This window comes from Cyanistes caeruleus, chromosome 3 (genome assembly GCF_971803275.1).
Source record: "Cyanistes caeruleus chromosome 3, bCyaCae1.hap1.1, whole genome shotgun sequence".
NCBI classification, from domain to species: Eukaryota; Metazoa; Chordata; class Aves; order Passeriformes; family Paridae; genus Cyanistes; species Cyanistes caeruleus.
The window spans coordinates 69,574,291-69,596,943 of NC_141703.1; the positions used below are offsets into that span (position 1 = coordinate 69,574,291).

Genomic DNA, 22,653 nt, shown 5'->3' on the forward strand with positions numbered 1-22,653 from the left:
TCTTTCTATATAGTGCTGAGCCCTTAAAATAGGAAGAATTAAGGATACATTTTCTGGAAAAGGTGAGCTTCCTCCTGTGTCTTGTAATGTATACTGTCACTAAAATTGTCCAGTAAACACTGGATAAACATAGCTCAAGATGAAACTTTCCCTAGTGTCTTCCAGGTAGCCCTTCTGTCATGGATCTCTTAGTTGGGACTATGAACACAGTATCTTCCACACACAACATCACTCCATTACCATTCCCTCTCTTGTGACAGAGTGGGACATGTGCAAAATCCAAAATCCTACACTAGACCCAAGAAGGCCTCTTTAGTTGCAGGATCTCCCCTTAAAACAAGAAGTTTGGTTTGTATCACAGTAGATGCACCTGCTTTAAATCTCTGGCCACTTCCATCCCCGACTCCATATTCTGTGCTATCTGCCTCAAGTGTTCTTAGCCAGGTTGGTTCTGGTAGGAATTCAAGTTAGATGCAAGGGACTGTGTCTGGCATGGCATAGGAGAGAGCAGTAAGTGCTCCCAGCCTGAACAATTGGAGAGACGGCAGTAGTCCTAAACTTTCACCATTAAGAAATACTGGCCTGCAAAGAAGATTCTGCAGTCCTCAACACTGGATGGTTTTGTTGAAGTTTTGGCTTGCCAGCTAATTACCCAAACCATTTTCTTTGAGGGCTTTCTGCCAAAACCCCAAAGAGAGAGAAAATGGAAATAAAATAGCTGTAATAATAAATCTGATATGATCTTGTTGAGACAGTGCAATTTTGTGTTTGTGCTAAATAGCAGGGGACTTAAATAATTTAGTATTCCTTTTGGTACTTTCTGGTTCATTAGACAGCCAGATTCCCAGGGTGTGTGTACTTGCCATTCCTGCTAGAACACTGTTGTTTACAGAGACATTAAACTCTCTTATCAGTGTCATCTTCTATATAGAGAAATCCTGACAACCAAGGACAAGAGTTAATCTTAGATCGTCTTCCTACCAGAAACCTCCTCCCTTTTTTAAAATTAAAGTCCCTTCTTAAGACACCCAGCACTTTACAGGCACAAACATCTTGCTGAATTTCTGCATCATTATTTTACAGGCTTCAAATCAAATGAGAACAGTTTTGCCCTCTGATGAGATGAAAAGTTTTGTGTTTCTGTGTACCAGTTCACATCTCGCCAGGGTGGGTGGTACTATTGGAGTGTACATGGTCATTAATTTGAGACTCACCAGCTGCAAACAACCATATTTTTTATTAACGTCAGAGCTAGTACACAAACTAGCATTCAGTAATAAAATATTAGTATCCTGAGCAGAAGCCACAAAATTTACTGAGGTAGAGAAGGGCAGCAGTGATGTGGTAGCTTCTGTCTTTGTGAGGAGCTAAAGCTGTTTCACTGCAGTTTCAAGTATTTTGTCATCAGTGACTCCAGAGCAAGGAAATAATTTTAGTTACCGACTTCAGAGGGCAAGATGAAGATTACAGGCAGCTACATAGTGTTTGTGTGGTGCTGGGAAATATGCAAAAGTATTTCTTTAGTCAGGTAAGTTTACAGCCGTTAGAGTTACATTTATTTTTTTCACGGTTGCCATCTGGCTTTGGTGGTGTCAGACCTCATGAAAATAAGTCCACCTAGATACTCTGGACAAAATAAACAAAACATTACTTTTTATTTAATCCCCTACTTCTTAGAAAGGTTCATTTTTGCAAGGTAATTTTATAAACTATATTTCTGTAGGTTTTTTGGCATAATTTTCTACTGTCTAAATTGCTTATTAACAATGATTCCATATTGACATAAACAATTCTAATAAGAAAATTGATATATCCAATTTTGTAGACTAAAATTTGAGAAGAGTGATTAACAACCTGAAGAAGGGGGAAGGGAAGTTCTACATTAAGAAGATTGGCAGCGCTTCAACTAGAAGACTATGCTGTGACTGAGGCTATAGCCAAAAATAGAATTGGATTAACAGAAGAAAGGCAAGTAGATAAAACTAAGGTCAAAGCAGAAATAGATGCTTTAGAATTACCTCATGCAGCAAAAGATATGAAGAGATATTCAAGGAGTTTTCCTATTATATGCACCTATAATGGAAAAATCAATTCACAGTAAGAAGAACTGTGAAAGATGACTCAATAAGTTAATTAAGAAGAACTAAGTTTTAAAATGGGCAGAAAAAATGACGATAACATTTTCTGATTGTTTGTACAGGCTTTAACATGCATACTATTACAAATAAATCAAAAATTAACCTGCAAAAGACAGCTGTTGTAACATCAACATTTACAAAAAGGAACAGTTAAAATGATTTGGCTAGACACTCTCATTGAGGTAGGGTAACATAGTGACAAGTCAAACTCAGTAGGTTGTGCTTTAACTCCTCCCCAGAAAAAAGGCTTAGCTAGGTAACAAGGTCTACCTGATGACATTGTTGCAGCTCTGTTTAGACTAATGAGCCCCAGATCCATAATTTGTGGGCCAGAAAAGCTAATGCACACAGATAGGAAGACTTTGAAAGGGGAAAAAAAAGTAGCAGAAGGTCATGTCTGTAGAAATTTTGGTAAGATAAGCTGTAGCACCTAGGAAATGTGTCCTTTCTTGTGGCTTTGAATTTCAGTCAGGTGAGTTGATTTCAAAGGAGGGAAGGTTGCACTTGTTGAACAGATTTATTTTTCATGTGTTCAACTCTAGTGGTCTGAGGTAGATAATGACTATCCTTTTCTTCAATTTTCTACATGGAAAAACTAAAGGCCTGTTTTCTTGATAGGAAGGATTACTCAGAGCTAAGATAATGATCTACTAGTAAGCAAGACCTGTGTCGGCTTTTATTATACTGTTTTTGTTCCTTTATCTCTGGTTAGACATTGCTTGGTAAAAGTATTGCCAAAACCTAAACCTTGAGAGGAAACACCTAGAAATTTATAATTCTTTCCTGTAATTCTGTGTTCCTGTGTGATGTGAGCACTACGATGACGGCTCTCAACAGCTGCATAGAAGGACTTCTGCTCATATGTGACCAAATAATTTCTGTAATAGTCTGTGGAGTCTGAAGAGAAACAAAGCTTGCAGTCTTTCAGAAAAAACTGCTATTTGAAATTTGTCCCCAGTAGTTATTTCCGAGGACTAAGTATTTGCTTTGATAATTTCTTTAAAAAAAGGGAAGGGGTATATAACTTATATTAGGGGTATGAATGACTATTTCCCTTTCAAAAGTTCTCATCTTTCACAAAAAGTCTTAGACAGTGGGTATAAAATCCAGGAATGGTTATAGGGTAGGACAGTCTGAAATTCTGTCCTGAAGAATGTAGCACAACTTTGAGCTCATCATCTGAAGTCTAGCTGATAAGCCTTTCCTAGGAATGAATCACTAGTGCTTGCTGTACCTGAATGGATGCACTGTCACTGGAAATTGAGTCAGCCAGGTGGTGATATTCAGCTTTCAGCAGTGGTTGGTTGGTTTGGGCTTTTTTTTTTTTCCCCTTCTCCTCCCTAGGGCTACTTTTTAATGAAAAACTCTCCCAGTACCAGCACATGAGTCATAATAAACATAAAACATAATTTCCTCTAAATTCGCAGCAGCCTATGCAATACTAGATAATTAAATATTGAAAAGGTCTGTGATTCTTGTCTTTGATCATTCTAGAAGCAATTGCAATAAAACTCTGCCTATTGCAGACAGCTACTGGAATGTCTCAAAAGTGATGGATACAGTAAAAATGTACTTAAAGTCTCAGAAACCATGCACTAGGTCCAGATGAATCCTAATCAAATAGAAAGCAAACTTTTAATGTCTTGGCAATGACAAGCTTTGTGTGGACCCTAGCAGGAGACCTGTAAGGTTGCAGTCTCAGTGGGTCCAGTCAGCATAACTCTGCCTAAATCAAATTCACTGTCACCAGTCTTCAGCAGTTCAGGGTTTGATCTATAGGATTACCAGAAAAATCTGTCAAAGCATCATAATGTATATTCTAGAGATCAAGCCACTGAGGCTATTATCTCTCTTTGGGGGCGGCAGGTGAGAGGAGAGAATATTTTTAAAATTCATCCAATACAGATGCTGCAGACAAGATAGCTGTTGCAAGAAGAACAACTGGCATAAAAAGGCTTACTAGGCTGGGATTTTTAAAATAAAAATACTTTACTGGGGAAAACATCTCCAGCTATGCTTATAGTATAGGACTTTAGCATATTAGTAGCAGGTGGATGCAACATTAAAATAACTGGTAATTATATTTTTCATATAATGTGCTTCAAAGGGAAAAGGAAGAAACCACATGAGGTTTTAGCTTGATCTGCCTTATTCCCATCCTTGGTCTGGTCTTCTGGCTAAGGCTGCAGAGCAGAGATAAGACTGGCTGATACTGCAAACCTGTAAGCCTCTCTTATCTGTCAATAGTGCTCTCCTCCTGACAGGGACAGGCAGAGGCGTGTGATGGCAGCTCTTTTTCTTGTCCTTGGTTAAACATAGAACTGCTGTTGAATTTTCTGTTTTGTAGGTCTGTTTATATATCCATTACACTGAAAATAAACTTGTCCTACATGGAAGATTTTCATTAAGTTCACAAGTCTGTTCTGAGCTTAGTGCAGATATGTCTTTGTTAAGCTGCTCTAAACATAATTAGCTGTGTTCTGGCTTTGGTAGTCCTTGGTGATACTGATCAGCGTAATCAATATGAGAGGTTCTGCACTATATTCTTCATCTGGTGCTGAAGGCTGGGAGTAGAGTAACTAGCCTTCTAGGTCCAAATATCAGAAACCTAAAATGCAGGTATCCATTCTTCCACCCTCTTTGCTGCAGCTCTTCTCTTGGACAGGTGGTAGTTTCAGTCTGGTATTCCAAGTCCTCTGGAAGCTGCCAGGTGATGGGGAGGGGTGCTAATTCTCACAGCAGCATATTTACTCCTGTTTGAAGGTGCCTTAAACAGAAGAAAATGTCTGGTAGAGCCAGGAAATGAATCTGAGGAATATAGTGCCTCTCTGCATGCCCTGTGCTGTGATGGTGATAGAGGACAGCAGAGTCTTTCTGCCATCTATCTGTTATTCAGAGAGCTCTGAAAATAGTAACACTGAGGTTTATATTGACTTTCTGCTGGTAGCAGTCAGCTTTGTGATGTCCACTCTGCGCTGAGGATGGCACTTCTTGTTGCTCTCATGGAAGCAGTATGTTGAGTCTGTGTGTGTTATGCTCATAATTCTGGGATTCAGTGCAGTCTTCTACATGGTTATGAAGTGTTCCCTTCATCATGTGGGATTGCTGAACAGTTCTTGTTCTGAAGTAGGAGGGCTGAAATTTTCTTTCTGATTAACAAGACAGTATTAATTTTGTTCCTGCATTATGTCAGACTTCAATGTAGCTAGAAGATATTAAATTAGACAAATTACTAAAAGATAAATAAGGACACAATAGACTAATTTTATTAGTTACTACACTATGCAGTTACATGCTGTTTTCTGCAAGGCATTTGGATGCTGCATGAGACATCTGAAAGTATTTTTCAATTAGAGAGAATGAATTGGTTGCCAATTTCCTCTCTTGAATACTTCCATTAACAGTCCCACTAACAGTTGTAGTGAACCTTTAATGAATACAGTAAGCCACATAACCCATATGAGCCTGCATGATAGGTTCTGTAATGGTACCTTGCAGTCATATTTTCTAAGTACTTCATCAACAATTTGATATGATTTTTATTAAAAAAAAAGTTGCCTCAGTGAAGAGAATGGACTTTAATTGAATTTACCCCCATTATCTTTTTCGTATCTGCTTTGATCTGTGTTAAACACATTTGGAGAATGGCAAAAATAACAGAGTAGTAAGGATGTAGTTGATTAATAACATGCTGCTCTTAGTTTAACACTCAATCCTTTAGTATAAAGGATAAACTTTTAGTATAATGCTGGGGTACCCTCTTAGGCAGGCTCATTTTGGTGGCTTGTGCAAGCCCTTAGCAACACAGATGGGATCTGCTCCATGCCAGTTCAAAGGCGTGTCTGAGTGTCTAAGCTGAGTGCTTGGATGTGTATGCCTATAAAGGCAGTTTCAGCTGTCTTGCACGGCATATAGGTGTGCTCAGGGTATGCCCATATGGTCATGTATTTAAATGTTTTCCTGAAGACTGGTGCTCTGCTAAGATCCTCTAGAATTTGGACTTTCTGGCTTTGAGTATGTTATGTTGCTGCTTTGGACAAATTTGGATTTAAAAGATGAGATTTTTGGGGGATTTATTAAGGGTGAGTTGGGAGTTGCCCTCAAGGGTGCTGAGGAAGCTCCACTGTTTCAAAGCTGGCTCCACTTTGCAGGGCCATTCTCTCACAATGCCATACCTCAGAACAGCATTCAGGATGTCTAAGCTGTCAGCAGCACTCATGAGGAAATGGTGTTCATGGTGAGACATAGCTGGCTTGCTGCTAGCTGAGCCCTTCTCAGTGAAAACCTCCAGAAACCCTTCCTCCCCACCACCCAACCTTTCCCTTGTCTAACTGACAACCTAGAGATAAAACCTGGTGGTTAAAGCACTCCCAGCTATACAATAGTCTTTTCATCAGTCTTTGTAGAGAGAGGAGTTCTCTCTTGTCATTCCATGGAGAATTCTCCACAAGAGAACAGTTTTCTCATGGCTTTTCATTCCCATGATGGCAGCCGCCTGGAAAACTCTGCCATCAGGCCCTCCTCCCATTTCACACCACCCTGAGGTGTGTTCATGGGCCATGAACTCAAGGGGTGTTATTTAAGGATGAGTGACTCAAAGGCAAAGGTTTTCTTCATCTGTTTCTGTGATCATCTCTGGGAACAGAGGTTTTTTCCTTTTCTCTCTGGGGGCCAAGGGTCTTCATCAACTCTCACTGTTCTCTCTGTTCCAGCACCTCATGGGATCACAACTACTCCACCATCTGCTTAGCTTCATCAATGGATACCTTTGCTTAGATTTACGGTTTTAATAGTTCATTCCCCCCAAACACTCTTTCATGAATTAAAGAAGTTTTTCAGAACATTATTGTCCATCTCCATGGCCTTACCAAAAGAATATTTCAGCTTATTAAAGCATTTCCACATTCTCCTTCCATCTGATGCTTGTCTGTTTCTTTTATTGGCTTTGATGGTTCATACTGTCGCTTAGCATGTTGATCACTCTCGCTTTCCTCTCTCTGGAAAGGGATTGAATCTGCAGGTCTTATCTGGGTAGTGAAAGGGTTTAAATCTGGCCCAAGCTGCGGCAGGTATTCATGGTGTTGGATTTCAGGTGTCTCTCAGCTCAGCAGCCGCAGGGAAGGAGCAGAGAGTTCTCAGCCTGGAGCCCTCTGTGCAGGCCATGGGAGGGTCGGCGAGTGTCATCTGGGGTCCCCCTGGGAAGAGCTTCGGCCACCCTGCTGGAACGGGATCTGGAGGCTTCCTGGGAGAAGCCAGCGCCGCAGCACAGCCTGGCCAGGCCTGGGCCTGAGGTCCCGCAGGCTCCATCCCCCACCCAGGAGCTGCTGGGCTCCAGCTCAGCCCCCTCCCCAGGCCGGACAGGCTGCAGGGAAACAGGGCCAAGCTGCACCAGAGCTCTGGGACCTTTCAAGGCCAGAAACAAATAGAGCCACAAGCTCCGGGCTTAGGTTTAAAAGGTGGTATTCAGAGGTAATCTCACGTTTCAGTGGTCAGAAATATTGTCAATTCTCAGAACTGGCCAGCTGTTGGCCAGGTCTCAGGAAGAAACTCCCAGCAGCCTCTCTCAGAGCCCTCACTTCCGTGGGTGTTCCTCACTTTTTTTTTTTTCCCTAAATGCCAATCCATCACAAGGGGGCAGCGTTGGTTGGGTTGGGAGTAGAGCTGCAGTCTGCTATGTTTTGTTCTTAAGTGTTAAAATATGCCCCAGTACTGTTATCAATCCATTTCTGATCAAGGCAAAATATTCATCCTCGTGTCTGCATAATAGAGAAGATGCTTTGAAGAACGCATGTTTTCCTTCTGCTGAGCTCTTCCACAGTACCTCTGCACATGAGAACAAACCTGACTTCCTGAATAAATTGTTTTCCTGGTGCCCTTACATTTTAATAAAGCAGTGGGATTGTCTTTGTAATCTGATTGCTATTGGCTGAAGGAAGTTCAGCAGCTCTACTGCTCCCTCACCTTACTCCATTAAGGATAGGAGCAGCTCTGTCCATACATCTCATAGCTGTTGCAAGATGCTGCCCAGCAAGCAAATAGCTGGTCTAAGTTGCCTCTGACAAATTCAATTAATTATCTGCAGCCTAGTTCATTAACCAAGTCTGAATGGTGAACACTGTGCTATTAGTATTGCTAGTGGTGCATTTTTGCATGCTGCCTTTCCTCTTCCTCCCCTGCTGCCTCTGGGTCAGCACTGAAGTTCTGAAGGTACCTGCTAATGCCACCTGTGTGTTTAGAGCAGAGCTGCTGTGTAGATAATTCACAGGGCTTACAGGTTTCAGGCAAGTCTAGTTAGAGTGGTAAACTGAAGTTGAATGATGACAGAAAATCCACAGTATGGGATTGTCATCTGATGCAAATATGGATTTTGGTAGAGCTGTTCTAGATCTCCCTGTGGCAGCTGAAGCCAGCTTTCCCCGTGTCTTGGTCAGACTTCTGATCTGAAGTTGCCAGAACAGAGCTATCCGTACCCTATAGCCTGCTTGCCTGCTGTCAATTCCTTTGAGGTCTTTGTTATTGGTTCTATTTTTAAACATGGGATTTTGGTATGTAGTGAGGATGGCTATAAGGGAGTTCCTATGGATCCAGTAATCATTAGAACATCTTTATGAGAGGAGTCTTGAGGCTGCATTAAACCTTGAGAATCTGCGGAGGAAAGGCCATGCTTGGTCTCTGTGCTTGTAACTCAGTTACAAGCACAGCGATTCAGTGTGTTACCTCTAAATCTTTAATGTCTCAGTTAGACTTTGGCCAGACACCAGAAACTAGGCTGTAGGGCTTTGTTAGGCAAGAATTGGTAAGTGATGCAGTTTGCTTTTGGATTAGTGCATGTGTAGCCTTTCATTTTAAAAGGCATTTTTGCACCATGTTTCAGCTGGTAAATGAGTTGTGTCCTGGCCTGTTAGAAGGCAGCAGTGTCAGGAACAGGTCAAGTGCTACTGCCACAGGGTATGAAGAATGCATTTTTTGCTTCATCTGGTTACTCCAAGAAGATATTGTCAAATATTTTTATTTTTCCCATTACAACTATTTAGCATTCTTGCCACTAGAAAGAAAAAAAAAATGTAGCTAAATAAACTCTATAGCATTTTTATTGCTGATTTAATGTAAGTACAAATAAATGCAAGCAGCAGGAGGGGCTTCAGGCTACTCAGAGCAAACTAGAGTTATCTTAACATAGTGAATGTTAGGCTTTTGTTGGTGTTTACTTGAGAGGCTATTAAGAGTAAAAGGATGAAAGAAAAATACCTGTTCTCTTTATTGACAGTATTAGACTGTTTGCAAGTACTTCATCTTCTTTATCGACATCAATCTGCTGGCTTTCTAAAGTAGAAGGCCTACTTAATGTGGAAGCAACTGCATTGGTAACAGTGAGACAAAGGCACTGATAACTGGATTGCAAGGGCTATCTATTAATAGGCACTCTGCTTTAGTTTGATTTGGTGGCCCAAGTTAGTAAAGCACAAGCTAGGTGTCAGGGCATTAGTTCACAAAATAAATAGTGAAAATAGTTCACTATTATCATTCAGTATTGTCTTTAGATAATAGATGTCTAATAAGCATTGTTCCTATTTATTGAAAGGCAGGGTTTGTGTGCATAAAGATGGCTATCTTGCTAGTAAAATTTATGACCTAATTAGCTCCTGGTGCAAGCTTTTTTGTCTTCTTTTTTTTTTTTTTTTTTTTTTTTTTTTTTTTTTTTAAAAGAACGGCGTTCTATAAGTCCTGAATGTCTTCATGGAAGTCAGAGATGACTTCAGCTGACAGTGCTGCATTCTCACTATACATGGCAGGGGTGGTCTGGCAGTCCAAGTACAAATGTGGCTTTGGAGGTGCAGTTGGCTTCTCTGTTTTGTCATACTCTGTGCTGGCAACATTGCAGGTGTGGGCATGTTTAGAGTGGGAATAGAGGTGATCGAGCATCTCCTACATTTCAGAACTGGAAGACCACTCTGGAGTTCTTTGAGATCAGAGACTCATCCTGTGATGTCTGTTAATGTTTGCCTCTGAATTTTTCTGGCCACTACAACAGGAATATAAGTGATTTGTATCCTCTTTCATATTTTCTGTAAAGATAAAATTGATGGTTTGTACTTTGATTTTGATTGTGATTGCTTGATGAATAATTGTTTCTGGAAACAAAAGCACTTTGTACACATCAAGTACGCTTGCTGTAGGTAGCACTGACATAATCTAGAAAGAAAGGTAGCTTTATGGAATGCTTGTTATCTCTTCCTTTGAATGCCAGGTATCTTAAAAAACGCATTTTTTAAAAGAAAATAGCTGCACTTGATTATGTATAGATGGGACAATGTTTAGAGCTGAGCTGTAAGAAGCCTCCAAGGAGGGGTACTTATGTAGAGAGTGGTAGGCAAGCAGCTCAGTTGGTGGTAGGTGTACATCATTCCTATTTTCAGAGTGTGCTTAATTTTACGGTATGCTTTTGTTTATCTGTGGATAGTAGTGCAAAATCACACTTCAACAAGTTGTGGGGGCTTCAGGCCACCATACTCTTTCTGTTGTGGGACTTGGTGTGCTTCTTTGCTATGAGCCTTGAGATTGAGGCTTGAAGTCAAATTCTTGAAATGAAGTCATGTTTTAATATCTTCCTGGATTTCTGGTATGTCAACAACTTGGAGAATTAAGTTACACAAAGTAGAAAATTTCTCCAAGCTGCAATGTATTATTTTTTCTAGAAGTCTGAAACTTGCTGGCTGCAAGGACAAGGACTGGTGGCAGAAGAGACCCAGTACCTTCAGTGTTAGTCAAAGGGATGCCTTGCAAAACAGAAGGTGGCATGACCTGGCTGTTTTTTCAGGCTTTTATTTGGCTCTGGAAAAGACAGTTAGAATTTCTTTTCTTCCCTTCACCTTTTAAAAAGGAAGCATTTGAGGTAATGTTTTTCAGAGAAGGGGAGTATAGAAACGCCTCCTTTAGCAGGTTACTGAATTGTGATGAATCTCACATTTATTGATTTTAATATATATTTAAATAAACAGAATAGATATGTGAAAAGCTGCATCCTCTGTAGATCTTATGGCAGTATAGGCTTTGGTATGCCATCTTGAAATCAAAATTGTTATGCTTTTCTCTGTTAAAATTCTAAAAACATGAATTGGCTGACTCATCACTAATCTCATCAGGATTAAGAGACCTTAATCTTGCACAATATAATAGTATGACAGAGTAAGAGACTGGATATTGATTTTTCTTGTTTGTACTCCATGCATTTGCATACAAGTGCTTACTATTTCCTGATTTAAAGCATCCAATCAGCAGCTTGCAGATGGTTTGGTAAAAATAAAATTAAAACTGAAAATTCTCTTACTAAATTATTTGAGGTTACATTATTGAATACTAAGTTATTTGAGGTCTCCATAGATCTGAGCTGCTCTGAGAATGAATTCCCTTCCCAGTCTATGGTAGGGAACATGAATCTTTGATTGTACAAGCTAGGGAATTACATTTAAAAGCGAACCTACAGCTACTCTTTCATTATTAACAAATGCCTGTTAGAAGAATGGTCTTTCTGACCCCATAGTCAGTTCCATGCACACCTGTTATGTCTGCCATATGAAAGCATAAAACTGGTGCTCAATGGAAGTGTTACTTCAGCACTCTTTTGAACAGGTGCTTTATAAAAATCTTAAAGGGATAAATCCTGGAGGTAGGCAAAAAGCAGGTTTCTGAACTTGACCGACATCCAGTTAAGGACAATGGAATGTTAATGGGTTATACCTTAACTTTTGGCTGGAAAATACTCTCAAATGCAAGTGGCAGTAGCAGTTATTACCCTGCTTATTACCTGCATTTGAAAAGTTGGCTTCCTGACTGGGAAAACTGAGCTTGAACTAGTGGGGTTTGATACAATAGTGTCATTATCTTAAATTAGTTGATTCCACTGACAAACTGATGCTAAAAGAGCTGTTTTTCCAGGATTTCAGCCGCTCTGTTCTCTAACCAGTAGCCTCAGGCAGAAGGGATTAAATCTTGTAATTAAATGCTACCCCTACCAATTTGATCTGTTTTGAGTCGGCGTGCTGAAGATTTTTAACCTTTTAGAATGCGATGGAAGTTAAGCTAATAGTGGGTGGGATGGTGAGGTATCATGAATGGAAAACTTGTCAGTTCATCCCAACAAAAATCCCATGAATTTTGGTGATACCAAATCTATTTTGAAATTATTGAACACAAGCTTTCTAATGTAATGTTCAAACAAAATGTCATATTTGTTGTAAGATGCCGAGAATCCAAATTGTTACAAAGCAAATACAATTTATGTCTAAATATAACAGCAGAGAAGTACATTCCAGATTTGAGAAATCATTAGCTGCTACAAGACTTGAGTAATTGCTAATTAGTGTGGTTTGTGGCCAGTACTGATGAAGTCACCAGAGTAGGAACAAATGCACTTAAGCCAGTTGTGGTATTTGGTTTCTTGCTTGTAATCCTTCTCATTGGCTTGCCAGGAACCTGGCCAATGTATTGACTCTCTTTCTACACTGAAGTACACAGAATGAAACGATATTTGCTTTATTGCAAGTTATTAATTGGGTGAAACTTGTTTTTTAACAGCTTGCAGCATTCTGAGCTCTACTTGTGGCTGTGGGCGCTTTGCTGGCTTCCAGTGCTAGATACACACTCCTGGTTTGTGTGGAATGAAGGTGCTACAGGGGCTTAGCATATTGTGATCATATATTTGAGGGTGTAGGCAGAGGAGAGGCTTGGAGTCTAAACTCTAATACTGTTAAGCAGTTTAAGCTTCTCTACAGAATAGTCTTTGAGATCGCATACTCCCTGCAGAAGGAAAAGCTCCTTTTTCTAGGACTCCCCACAGTTAATGTGATGCTGAACTGTGTTAAAAATATATTTCTGGCCTTCAGAAGCATTTGCATTTCACCAATAAAGATCAGACCATAAAGGAGTAGAAAACTTTTTTTAAAAAGTTGACATTTTGATGCTTAGCCTGTGTCTTCAGATCTGTCTCTGAAGCCATCATCACTAGGATATGTTCAGCTTCTAGTCCTTAACTTTGCTAGCTTGATTAGTTGCTAAGAAAGAAACTTCAACTTAATTGTAACAAAACCATATTATATTGAAAGTAGACTGCTAAAGGGAATTTTTGGTGATTGGACAATATGCACTGAAAGATGTTTGTATAAAATTAGCTTGAACAATTCTGTTCAACTCTGATCTGTGCTCCTGCTAGGTATGTAGTGACCTGTCAGAACTTCAGAGATTAAGACCTAAACTTCGTCTTTAAACTGAAGAACTTCCACAGCAAGCCACTCAAAATCATTTATCCACTTCATTCCCCAGCAGTGTGTGTTACTGGGGAAGGGCCAGGACTAACTGCTAGGGTAGGGTGTTGTCTAAATGAGCTCCTATTGTGTGGTCTCCAACAAACAGCCTCAGTTTTGCTCATAAGTGTTGTGACCAACACTAGTAGTAAATCAGACCACTGTTTCACTGCTGGGCCAGCATGTCTAAATATTCAGTCCCCTTGGAGACTTTTCAGCATGGGGAGATAGTGTCCTGTAGTAGCCTTCACAAGAAATTTACACTGAGCAAGTAAGAAAAAATTCCTTTCAAGTTTTTTTAAAAAGCAAAACAAATAAAAATCCCAACCAAAAAAGAAAACAAACAAACAAACAAACAAAAAACCCCAGTGCTAACTGTGGCTATATACATATTTGCAGTTGGACTGAAGTTTTGCTCTGCATTTGTTTAACAAATATTTTCTCCTTTAGAGACTTGGAACTTCAGGAGCAAAGTAGATCTAGATTTGAAAATCTAGAATTTATGTAAGACTGATAAAAATTCCATATTTGATTTCAAATTATTTTATAATAAGGATAATTTCAAAGCTTTGAAAATTGTTTGATACTGTTCAAAAATTAGATCACTGGTCATTTACAGTTCTGTGCTCTTCTGTGAAGTTACATTTGAAATACAGAGTAACTGCAGTGACATTAGAGGATGGCAGCAATGCCTACTGTGCATCATGTTTTGGTGCAGTCAGCTTTCAGCACAGCTGGATGAGTTAAGTCTGAACGCAGAAATAGTGGAAGCAGTACTGTTGGGGGCAGTGATGCCTGCTGCAGCAGGTGTGGGCCACAAAGGAGCTGATGCAGGCTCTTGGAGAGGTGTAGGCTGCCTTTGTGACCAAAATGTGGGAGATGGAGAATGGGAAGGAAGCTTGTGTTCTGCCTGATTAGGGATGACCCTTCAAAAAATTGTTCTGGTCTGTACTCTAATGGTAAAAGAGGGGTTTTTCAGTAACTAGTGTATTCCACAAGGGTATGGACTGATTACTAAAGGACATTATTGGGTTTGTGAGGTACAAAGGCCAGGAAAGGGTCAAAACTTCCATAAATTTTTGAGGCTAGATTTCTGGGAATCCAAAATGTTCGGGAACTGATTAAGTGGTCATGGTGAAATCTGAAGGCTCATTCAGTAATAAAATGCATAATGGGATGAAGAATAGCTCGGTGTTATGAATGGTATGTCTTGGTACCTGTCTGTGGTGCATTTGGATCTTGGAGGCAGGAATGCTGGAAACAAGTGGGAAAAGCCCAGTTCCTGCTGCATGAAGAAGTTCACCTGTGCTGCCCAAATGCTGTGCAGGTCTGACTCTTACCTTAACCAGCTGTACTTTTGTGCCTCAGCTACAAAACAGGAGACTTGTGCTGGGGGATGGATGTGTTGAGACTGGGTGAATGCTTGTGAGCTAGGTGGTTAGAAATTTCATTTTCATGTGCTTATGTTGGTAACTGTCTAAAGTAGTTGCTGTTTGCTGGTACTTCCTTAGTGAATCATCTCAGCTGGGCATTCCTGGCTTATCCCCTAGTATGTAGTTCTGATTGTGAGGAAAACAAAATGACAATCACAAGATAACTTTAAGAGCAGATACAGGTGTACATGTAATAAACTGATCTGATATTTAGTCATTCTCTGTGGTTGTTAATAAGTTTGCTCAGGTCTGAACAGTTTCCCTGAGGAAGGAAAGGGTTAAGGAATTATCCATCTTTCTGTTCTGTTTGTAAGCTTCTGGTTTTAGTCTAGTCCTTTCATATGCACACTAGGTATACTAAAAGAGCAAAAACCTGTTAGGGAAGTGTACACAAAAAAGGAACTTATATTCAAGTCTGTTTTACTAGAATCAGTGTTGGACCCAAGATTACTTGTTTTTGGAAAGTTTTCCCTAAACTTTGTGCAAATACATCTATTACATCAGAGATGAGCCTTGTCTTCAGCATTAAAGCAAAAATAAAAGTGCTTTCATGATACTTCTGATCAGCATTATGTCAAGCTTCTAGCTCACTTTCAAGCAGTGTGTGGGGAGAGGAGCCTGCATTGCAGAACAATCAAGCTGTAATTGCAGGCAATCCTGAACACATGATGTGTTTACTCTAAAGGGTCAGGGATGAGGGAATACTTATGTATTTGAAGGACCAAAATCAAGCCTCAAACTCCAAAACTCTGAACATTATGATGCCTAAAAAAAGCTTTTCTAATGTTTTGATGTCTGACTCATTTTTTGTCAATGCCTGGAGCTGCCAGCACTGAGTCAGTGATACTCAGCATTATGCATGGAAGGGATTTCCAATAATAAAAAGCAGTACTGATGCAAGGCAGCACACTTGATGGTAAATATGCCAACAGTACTGGCTTAAAATGCATCCTAATGGTTCTTGAGTATCCTGTATATGGCTTGTGCATGTTCTACTTGCTCTGAGAGAAGAATCTACACAAGAGGATAGGAGAAATTTACACCTGCCATTGAAGGATGTAAAGAGATTTAGGAAGCTTTGAAATAAGGTAGATTCAGTGTGGCTATGATGGCTGGGATGAGGCCATAGGGTGTAAGTAGGAGCCCAGGACAGTAAGCAGACCCTACCTGGCAGATTTTGGGCTTGGCTGTTCTAGTGCTGTTGCTATACTCTTCTCTAGCTGTGTTGGAGGTGCCTCTTCAGTCTGCTGTCAGACCTCACCAGCCTGGAAAAGGTGAGATAAGAAGTTTGGTTTCAAGACAGGTCATTTATATGTCCCATTGTAGAGAACTGCTCATCTAGGCTAAGCTGGTGTAGTCAGCTGGTGAGCTTCTACTGTATTTTTAGTAAGGAAATTAAACTACAACTGTATGCAGAGGGCAGATACAACATTATCTGCTCATGGATGCATCTGTGTAGGGAATAGATAATGTTCTCAAACATTGTTCTCTGATGTTTTTCTTCATGCATTATGCAACATGCTTCCCTAATGAAAGCTGGATAAGAGCACCTAAAATTTTAGAGTTACCTTCCTCTCCTGAGGGAAAAGCACTTTCTTGTAGCTAGCAGTGTCTTCCATGGTTTCCTGTCATTATCTTGCTCATAAATATTTGATAATCTCTTGCCAGCCTTTGTTGTGCCAGTTGGCAGGTGGTGCATGCAGCTTCCTGTTGGTGGAAAGTGATGGTCTTGATGCACCCCTCATATCTGGAGCCTGCCTCTGCACAGGCATAAACAGAACTAAACCCCACAGCTGATGGTGCCACCAACATTGGTGCGCTGGTAGCTTCAAGAGGGCTGAACTGGCCAAGGTGCTGCTGTTGGCAGTTAACAGCCACTGGAGGCTCTTCCCATCTCCCCGCGCTAGTGTGGGCTGGCTTTCTCACAGCGCACAGCTGTCCTAGCTTAACTGTACTCCCTTGACAAAAATGGAATCTGTACCACTCCAGTGGGCCTCATGACCGCAGGGGAATCTTCTACAGATCCAGTGTTTTGCTGGGATGGTCACTCCTGGTACTGTTCAAAAAGCCAAGTCCTTGCTTCTTCCTGTGGCTCTCTTCTGAGGCTTAAGACAAGGTGCTGGTGTTTTCTTTTCTATTCTCCATCCATAAAGTGAGCAAGTGGTTTGGAGGGGGGTGATGGGAAGAAGGGAGACAGACTGCCAGGGAGGAAGTTGCTTAGAGAGCTGTTATAGTTATGTACATGACCCACAGATAGGACTAATGGTCATGGTTATCCAAGATGTATCCAACATCAGTAGATACGACTTTAAAGAGAGGCACATAATAATGGGTTTACTATGGGTGAAAAGAAAGTGAAAACTATGTTTTATTTTCTTAAGGGAGAGCAGGTTTTATGGGCTGAAGTGATAGCTGAAATAATTTCTAACCTTTCCATTTGACAGCCAAAATACTTTTCTATTAACCTTGTTCAGAAGCAAAGAAAAGTAACTTAAAAATAACCCTTTATACTTGCAGAGGTGAGTGGGTCTCATGACCTGTAACATCACAGGTAGCATCTCTGGTAGGAACAGAACATTTCTACTAGGATTTCACTGAGAAGTTTTGCTTTGAAACCTGGTAGAGTTGGGGAGGAGGGGTCAGAGTCCAGGAACTGGACAGGTCATTGTTTCAGGTGCTGAAACCCAAGATGATGTTGAATTTTCTTTTTTTTTCCCCTGGTTGAAACGTATTAGAATGTTTCAGTGAAAGCCACAACTGCCTCTGTGCATGGCTATACACAGGCACCTAGTGCACACTTGCCTTCTGTGAATCCAGTGCAGAGCAGTTTGCAAGTGCAAACATATATTTCACAGATTACCATGGGGATCACTTTAATCAGCTTTGAGACCTGCTAATGCTGTAGAGATCTTTGAAGGACTGCTGCTGTTTTCATCTCCATGCAGCCAGTGCAAGAAGGAATGAACATCATGTCTCTGTGCCGCCGCTGGAGGAGATGCTTCTCTCTAGGTAACTGTACAATGGGCAGCTGCTTTTGTTGTGCATTAGACTGAGCTGGGGGTGGACAGAATTAAAAACAACAAGTTTGGGAGTGATTTAGAGCAGAAGGTCACTATGTGTGCAGTAAATCTTTTTAATCTACTGTTGGCTAGAATCCAGTGTTATAGGCCTCTGGGCTTTTAGTAGAAGAAAACAGCTTTAAATCATGAGCATATAATGGAAACTCATTTATTTTTCTTGTTTAAATTGTTCTTTTAGAAATCAAGATCAGCTGTGCTTGCAGCTGATATGCTTAAAGCTGTTAATGAATTGTTATAGAACAGATGCATTACAGAAAGGAAAAAAGCACTTGGGTGTCAGAATGCTAACAGAATTATGATGTGCCAAAGATATTTTTAGCTCCAACCAGTATTAATACAGGGAAACAAGCCTCAAAGGTGTGAGGCAAGAAGGCTGTATCTGCTTTCTTCTCAGGATTAGCTGTGGCTGTCAGCTGTGCTAAGGAGATTTTTGATGTCTGTTTTTGAAATATTCCACTAATCACACAACAGATATGTTGTACTTGATAGTTATGTACATGGCCCACAGATGGGATTACTAGTCATGGTTATCCAAGGTGTATCTGACAAAAGTGCTAGAATTCCAGGATCTTCCTTGAGCAGTGGGATTATTCACAGGAGGGATTCTTATTCTTGTTTGAAGTATAAGAATCAAATTTAGCTGTAGCTTCTGCCACCTCATGTTCACTTTCTATAAACTGTTTAAACAGTCAAATCCCTGATCCAGTCTCATTATTTGCAGCTCCTGTAAGACGGGAGTAGAATTAGTGTTGTGCATTATCAAATGCAATGGTTTGTGGTTTAAATTTATTTTCGTTGTATTGAAAGATTTTTTTTCTATAGCAGAAAGTTCAAAAGAAGCTTAATATAAAAGTTTTTATCTCAGAGGCTGAAAGTTCACATAGAATGAACATGATGTGTTTTCATGTGTTTGCCCAATGAACTTGCATTTGCACTGTTGCCTTGTGTATGAAAATTCTTATGTTAAATATGTAGGTCTAAATCCAGTGCCCTCTACACTGCCTCAAGTGCTGAAGATTTGTGAATTGTTTTCTAATATGTGCACATGTGTTTTGAGCTCGACTGACAGTTGGCAGGCCATGCTATCCAGGAGTTAAAAATAATAGTAATTTGTGAAAAGAGCAGTGAAGAGATGACATGTGGCATTACCAATAGCAGAAACCTTGTTCCCCAGAGCATCCAAACCAAGTAATGCCAAAGAGAGGGCACTAGTGCCTGGTATATTGAGTTCTCACTGAACCAATGCCTCTGTTACCTCCTTCAAAGCTGGTGTTTCTTGTGGGACTTGTTCATATGCTGTTGGTTGGAAAAAAATTGATGACTTTTTTTCTTTTGAAATGCTTTCATGTCTTTGTAGTATCTGTGAAGCTGTTGGAAACCTGGAACATATGGAACTCAATTTCCAGGGTTGAAACTGAGTCTGAAAAGTGCAAATTGTCTAAATAGCTTTGAAAAAACCTATTTCACAGGAAGTGTTTGGATTTGAACTGAGTGACAGTTTGGGAGGCCCCTTGAGCTTACTGGAACTGCAGTATTTGTCTACTTAAAATTCTGGTGTTGAACAGCTGAACTCTGCTGAAGTTCAACTTCATGTCAGGCTATTAGATCTAATTTATATGCTGCCTGAAATTTATTTTTTCAGGCATCAGATATGCCATTGGTTCTTATAAATCAGACACATGTTGTATATTCCATAAAACCCTTCTTGAAGTCTGAGTTCTGGTGACAAACTGCTAGTAAATACACAAGTGGGTTTGGATAAGAGTGAAGCTTCTAGAAACACCATTTTTGTCCAATGCAATATGGGAACTCTAAAACTAAGAACAAACCACTTGTTTGAACTCGTGTCAATTACTAGTCCCCCTAATATTTTTGTAATATTACTTTGGAAGCTGGAGAGGTGGGAAAAAGGAATTAACTTCTTTACTGACCAGTGATATGTGTTCATCCTTGGAGTTTAGCTGACATTTGTGGCTATGAAGCTTGAGGCAGCATAAGAATTGATCATGTGCAGTGTTATTAGTTCAGCATTATCAGCAGAAACTACTTGGTTTTGACATTAAGAAGGCAGAAAATTACTTGGGAGATGGAGAAGAGATATTTTTAGGCCAGTATTCTTTCTGTGGTTTTACCAAGGCTGCATATGAGGATTGTTAGAGGGGATAGAAACATTAGGCCTTTATTTTGTCACTTCAAGAAGCAAAAAGAAATGCACCAAGGAGACTTTAATTTAGGCTATAAGTAACCTAGGCATATTTGCTTTCCCATACCTGAGTATTCTGACAATATTTTTTTTTTTTGCTTTGAGTAATGTCTGTTGTTCATACAGAGGTAGGTGAATTTTATTGGGTGGATCTGCTTCTTATCCCTTCTCTGAGTAAAAGTTCTGTCTCTAGAAATATGCAGTATTTGTGTCTGAGTGCATCTTAATCTTCTTTGTATACAGTTTCTGCTGAACTCCTGAGGCAGTGTAATTCTGGTTGCTGCTGTTTAGTTCTCTGAAGTCTTTAATGTTCTGCTAGGAATTTGTTTTGTTTGTTCGTGACAACATTTAGCTGCTTCATTCAAATGAATTTGGGCATGTGCAAAAAAAATCCAGGCTCCAGCTGTCTCTGTGGTATGCAATTCCATTTACAATTCGAGGCTGCTCTTCAAGAGCAGCAGTGTTTTCTGCCCTGAATTTCTTAGAGCTAAGAACTTTCTAGTTAGTAATTTAAGATTATTCAAAAAGACTTTTTTTTAGTGTTGTCAAATTTAGCTTCAATCTGGGATAAACACAAGGAAGTGACTAAACTTCACAAGGAACATACTATTCCTGTTTATGCTTAACATGAAACAGGGCCAAGCAAATGGAATTCTGGTTTTCCTAGTTTCTTTAACCTCAGCAGTTGCTTTTGCATCACCTGAAGCTACAAGAAGTCTTTCATAAATGCATGCAGTTTTGTGAAGTGAGAGCTGCTGATGCTGTGTGTCTGTTAACACAATCATGTATGAGCTGCTGATCCACCTATACTGTGAGTATCTGTGCATTTATTCGAACACTGCAGTTCTTCTGTAGCTACATCTACATGCAGATTGATCCTCCTTGGATTGACCAGCATATCCAAGCTTATCTTCTGGCTTAGCTGAGCTCCTATTTCATAGAAGCATTCTTTGCAGCAATCCTTGAAGCTCACTGAGATGTTAGAAGTCCATGAGCATTGTCCCAGTGGCTAACTTTCCTGTCTAACAATAACCTTCTTAGACTTGTTAATTTTGATAATCAACACATTGTGTAGCTCTAAAGAGGAGGAGGGAAGTTACAGACCTGTGTCTGTTTACTTTCCTGTGCAATATCTGTTAGCTTGATTGATGACAACTTCCTCCTTGCATCTTGGAATCCAGAGAAAAATGTTCCTTTGGTCTTCTCTTGTGCTTCTGAAGCTCCATTTCCTTTTAATATCATTTTGGAGCTACTGTCTCCGGCTGACTTTGTTTATTGGTCTGTATCTTGCACAGAAAAAAAAAAAATCCTATCTTCAAAACTGACTCACTGTAGTGCATAAAATAGCTGTTCTTGCTGTGCATCTCTAAAACATCTGCTACAAAGGTATGGATGTCTTTTTATTTTCTGACTTGAACAGGGGAGTTATCCAAGAGCTTTAACTCCCACTGTCCTAAGTTTGACTCACAGTAGAACTGTTCTGTATCTATGTCAAGTTGCTTGAGCTGAACATGAGGTTTTTTTTTCACTATAAGTTTAGCTGTCAACATATACAAATTCAGGCTAACTTTTAAGAATAAAATCTTGTATGAAAAACTCTAATCTGTTTTTTTTTGCTCACTTACTATCTTTTGTGGTTTTCTGCATGCAACTACTTTAAAAAAAACAAAACAAAGCAAAAAAAACCCACCCCAAACAATAAGAACTCCTAAGAAAATCCAAGCCAGCCTTAAAGGCACTTGGAGGATGTACCTATGAGTTAAAATATCAGACCTGAGTTTACTTCCAGTTTTTCTGTTTCATATCATCTTTAGTCTGTAAGAAAAACAGTACCTTCCCTGGGACAGCGCATGATGCTGTGTCTTGCCGCACAAGATGGTAAGTGGAGGGGCTTGAACTGACTGAGTAGTCACTTAGATATCTGCAATAGCATTTCAGTAAGTAACTGCAGTGATTTGTTGTCCACTTGTGGTGTTGCATGTGGTTAGTGTACACAATGGTAGCCCATTAGCGTACAAGACCTGTTGTAGGGCTCCTAATGCCTGGAATGATGGAGATTCACAGAGAGCTCTTGCCTCCAGCATGAGAAGCATTCCCCAGTCATAGTCTGAAGGTTGCTGTGCATGTGTTCTTGTGTATTATGTATGTTGAAGCTAACAACCACCTTCTGTGACTAGAATTTGTTGCGGGCTCCTTGTTACCCTAGATGCAAACACCCTACCAGATACTACTGGCTGAGAAGCTCAGTGCCAGTGAAGTCCCTGGTAAAAATGTACAGTACTTTTCTCCTTTTTCCTACAAAACTTTTGCATTCTTGTGGAAGCCCTACACTTATTAATGTCACGTACAAAGGACCATTTTTAGTAAAGAGAAGTTCTGGTTGGCCTCAAACTGCAAGGCACTCTCTTGGGAAAGCTGAAGAAAGCTTTTTAACTGCTGTATTAAAGTTGACAGGATTTGTTCATGTTTTTATGATCAAGGTTAATTGAGTACCACACA

At 40.0% G+C, this 22,653-nt stretch overlaps 1 protein-coding gene and 1 long non-coding RNA gene across 28 annotated transcripts in view; one reads left to right on the plus strand and one right to left on the minus strand.

Moving 5' to 3' along the window:
* Positions 1-16,740, minus strand: part of LOC147654221 (uncharacterized) — a 36,576-nt gene extending 19,836 nt beyond the window's left edge. Inside the window, exons 1-3 of one of the 3 annotated variants that reach the window (XR_015284725.1) lie at positions 16,440-16,740; positions 16,039-16,136; positions 4,111-5,343 (exon numbers count right to left, since the gene is read on the minus strand). This is a non-coding gene — a long non-coding RNA (uncharacterized LOC147654221). Of the gene's footprint in view, positions 1-4,110; positions 5,344-10,200; positions 16,137-16,439 lie in introns of those variants that run through there. The other 2 variants (XR_015284726.1, XR_015284724.1) reach the window with 2 other exon arrangements.
* ATP8A2 (ATPase phospholipid transporting 8A2) overlaps positions 1-22,653 on the plus strand; it is a 314,521-nt gene that overhangs the window by 8,517 nt on the left and 283,351 nt on the right. For 3 of the 25 annotated variants that reach the window (XM_086881745.1, XM_086881732.1, XM_086881733.1), the window contains exon 2: positions 1,826-1,968. The exons of 6 other annotated variants lie outside the window; for them this stretch is intronic. Coding sequence is in view for 10 of the 19 variants with exons in the window: in XM_086881727.1 (XP_086737853.1) it covers positions 17,811-17,880 (70 nt within the window). In the remaining 9 variants the exon portion in view is untranslated. Of the gene's footprint in view, positions 1-1,825; positions 1,969-16,719; positions 16,988-17,726; positions 17,881-22,653 lie in introns of those variants that run through there. 16 more of the 25 variants (XM_086881728.1, XM_086881737.1, XM_086881747.1 and 13 more) reach the window with 10 other exon arrangements.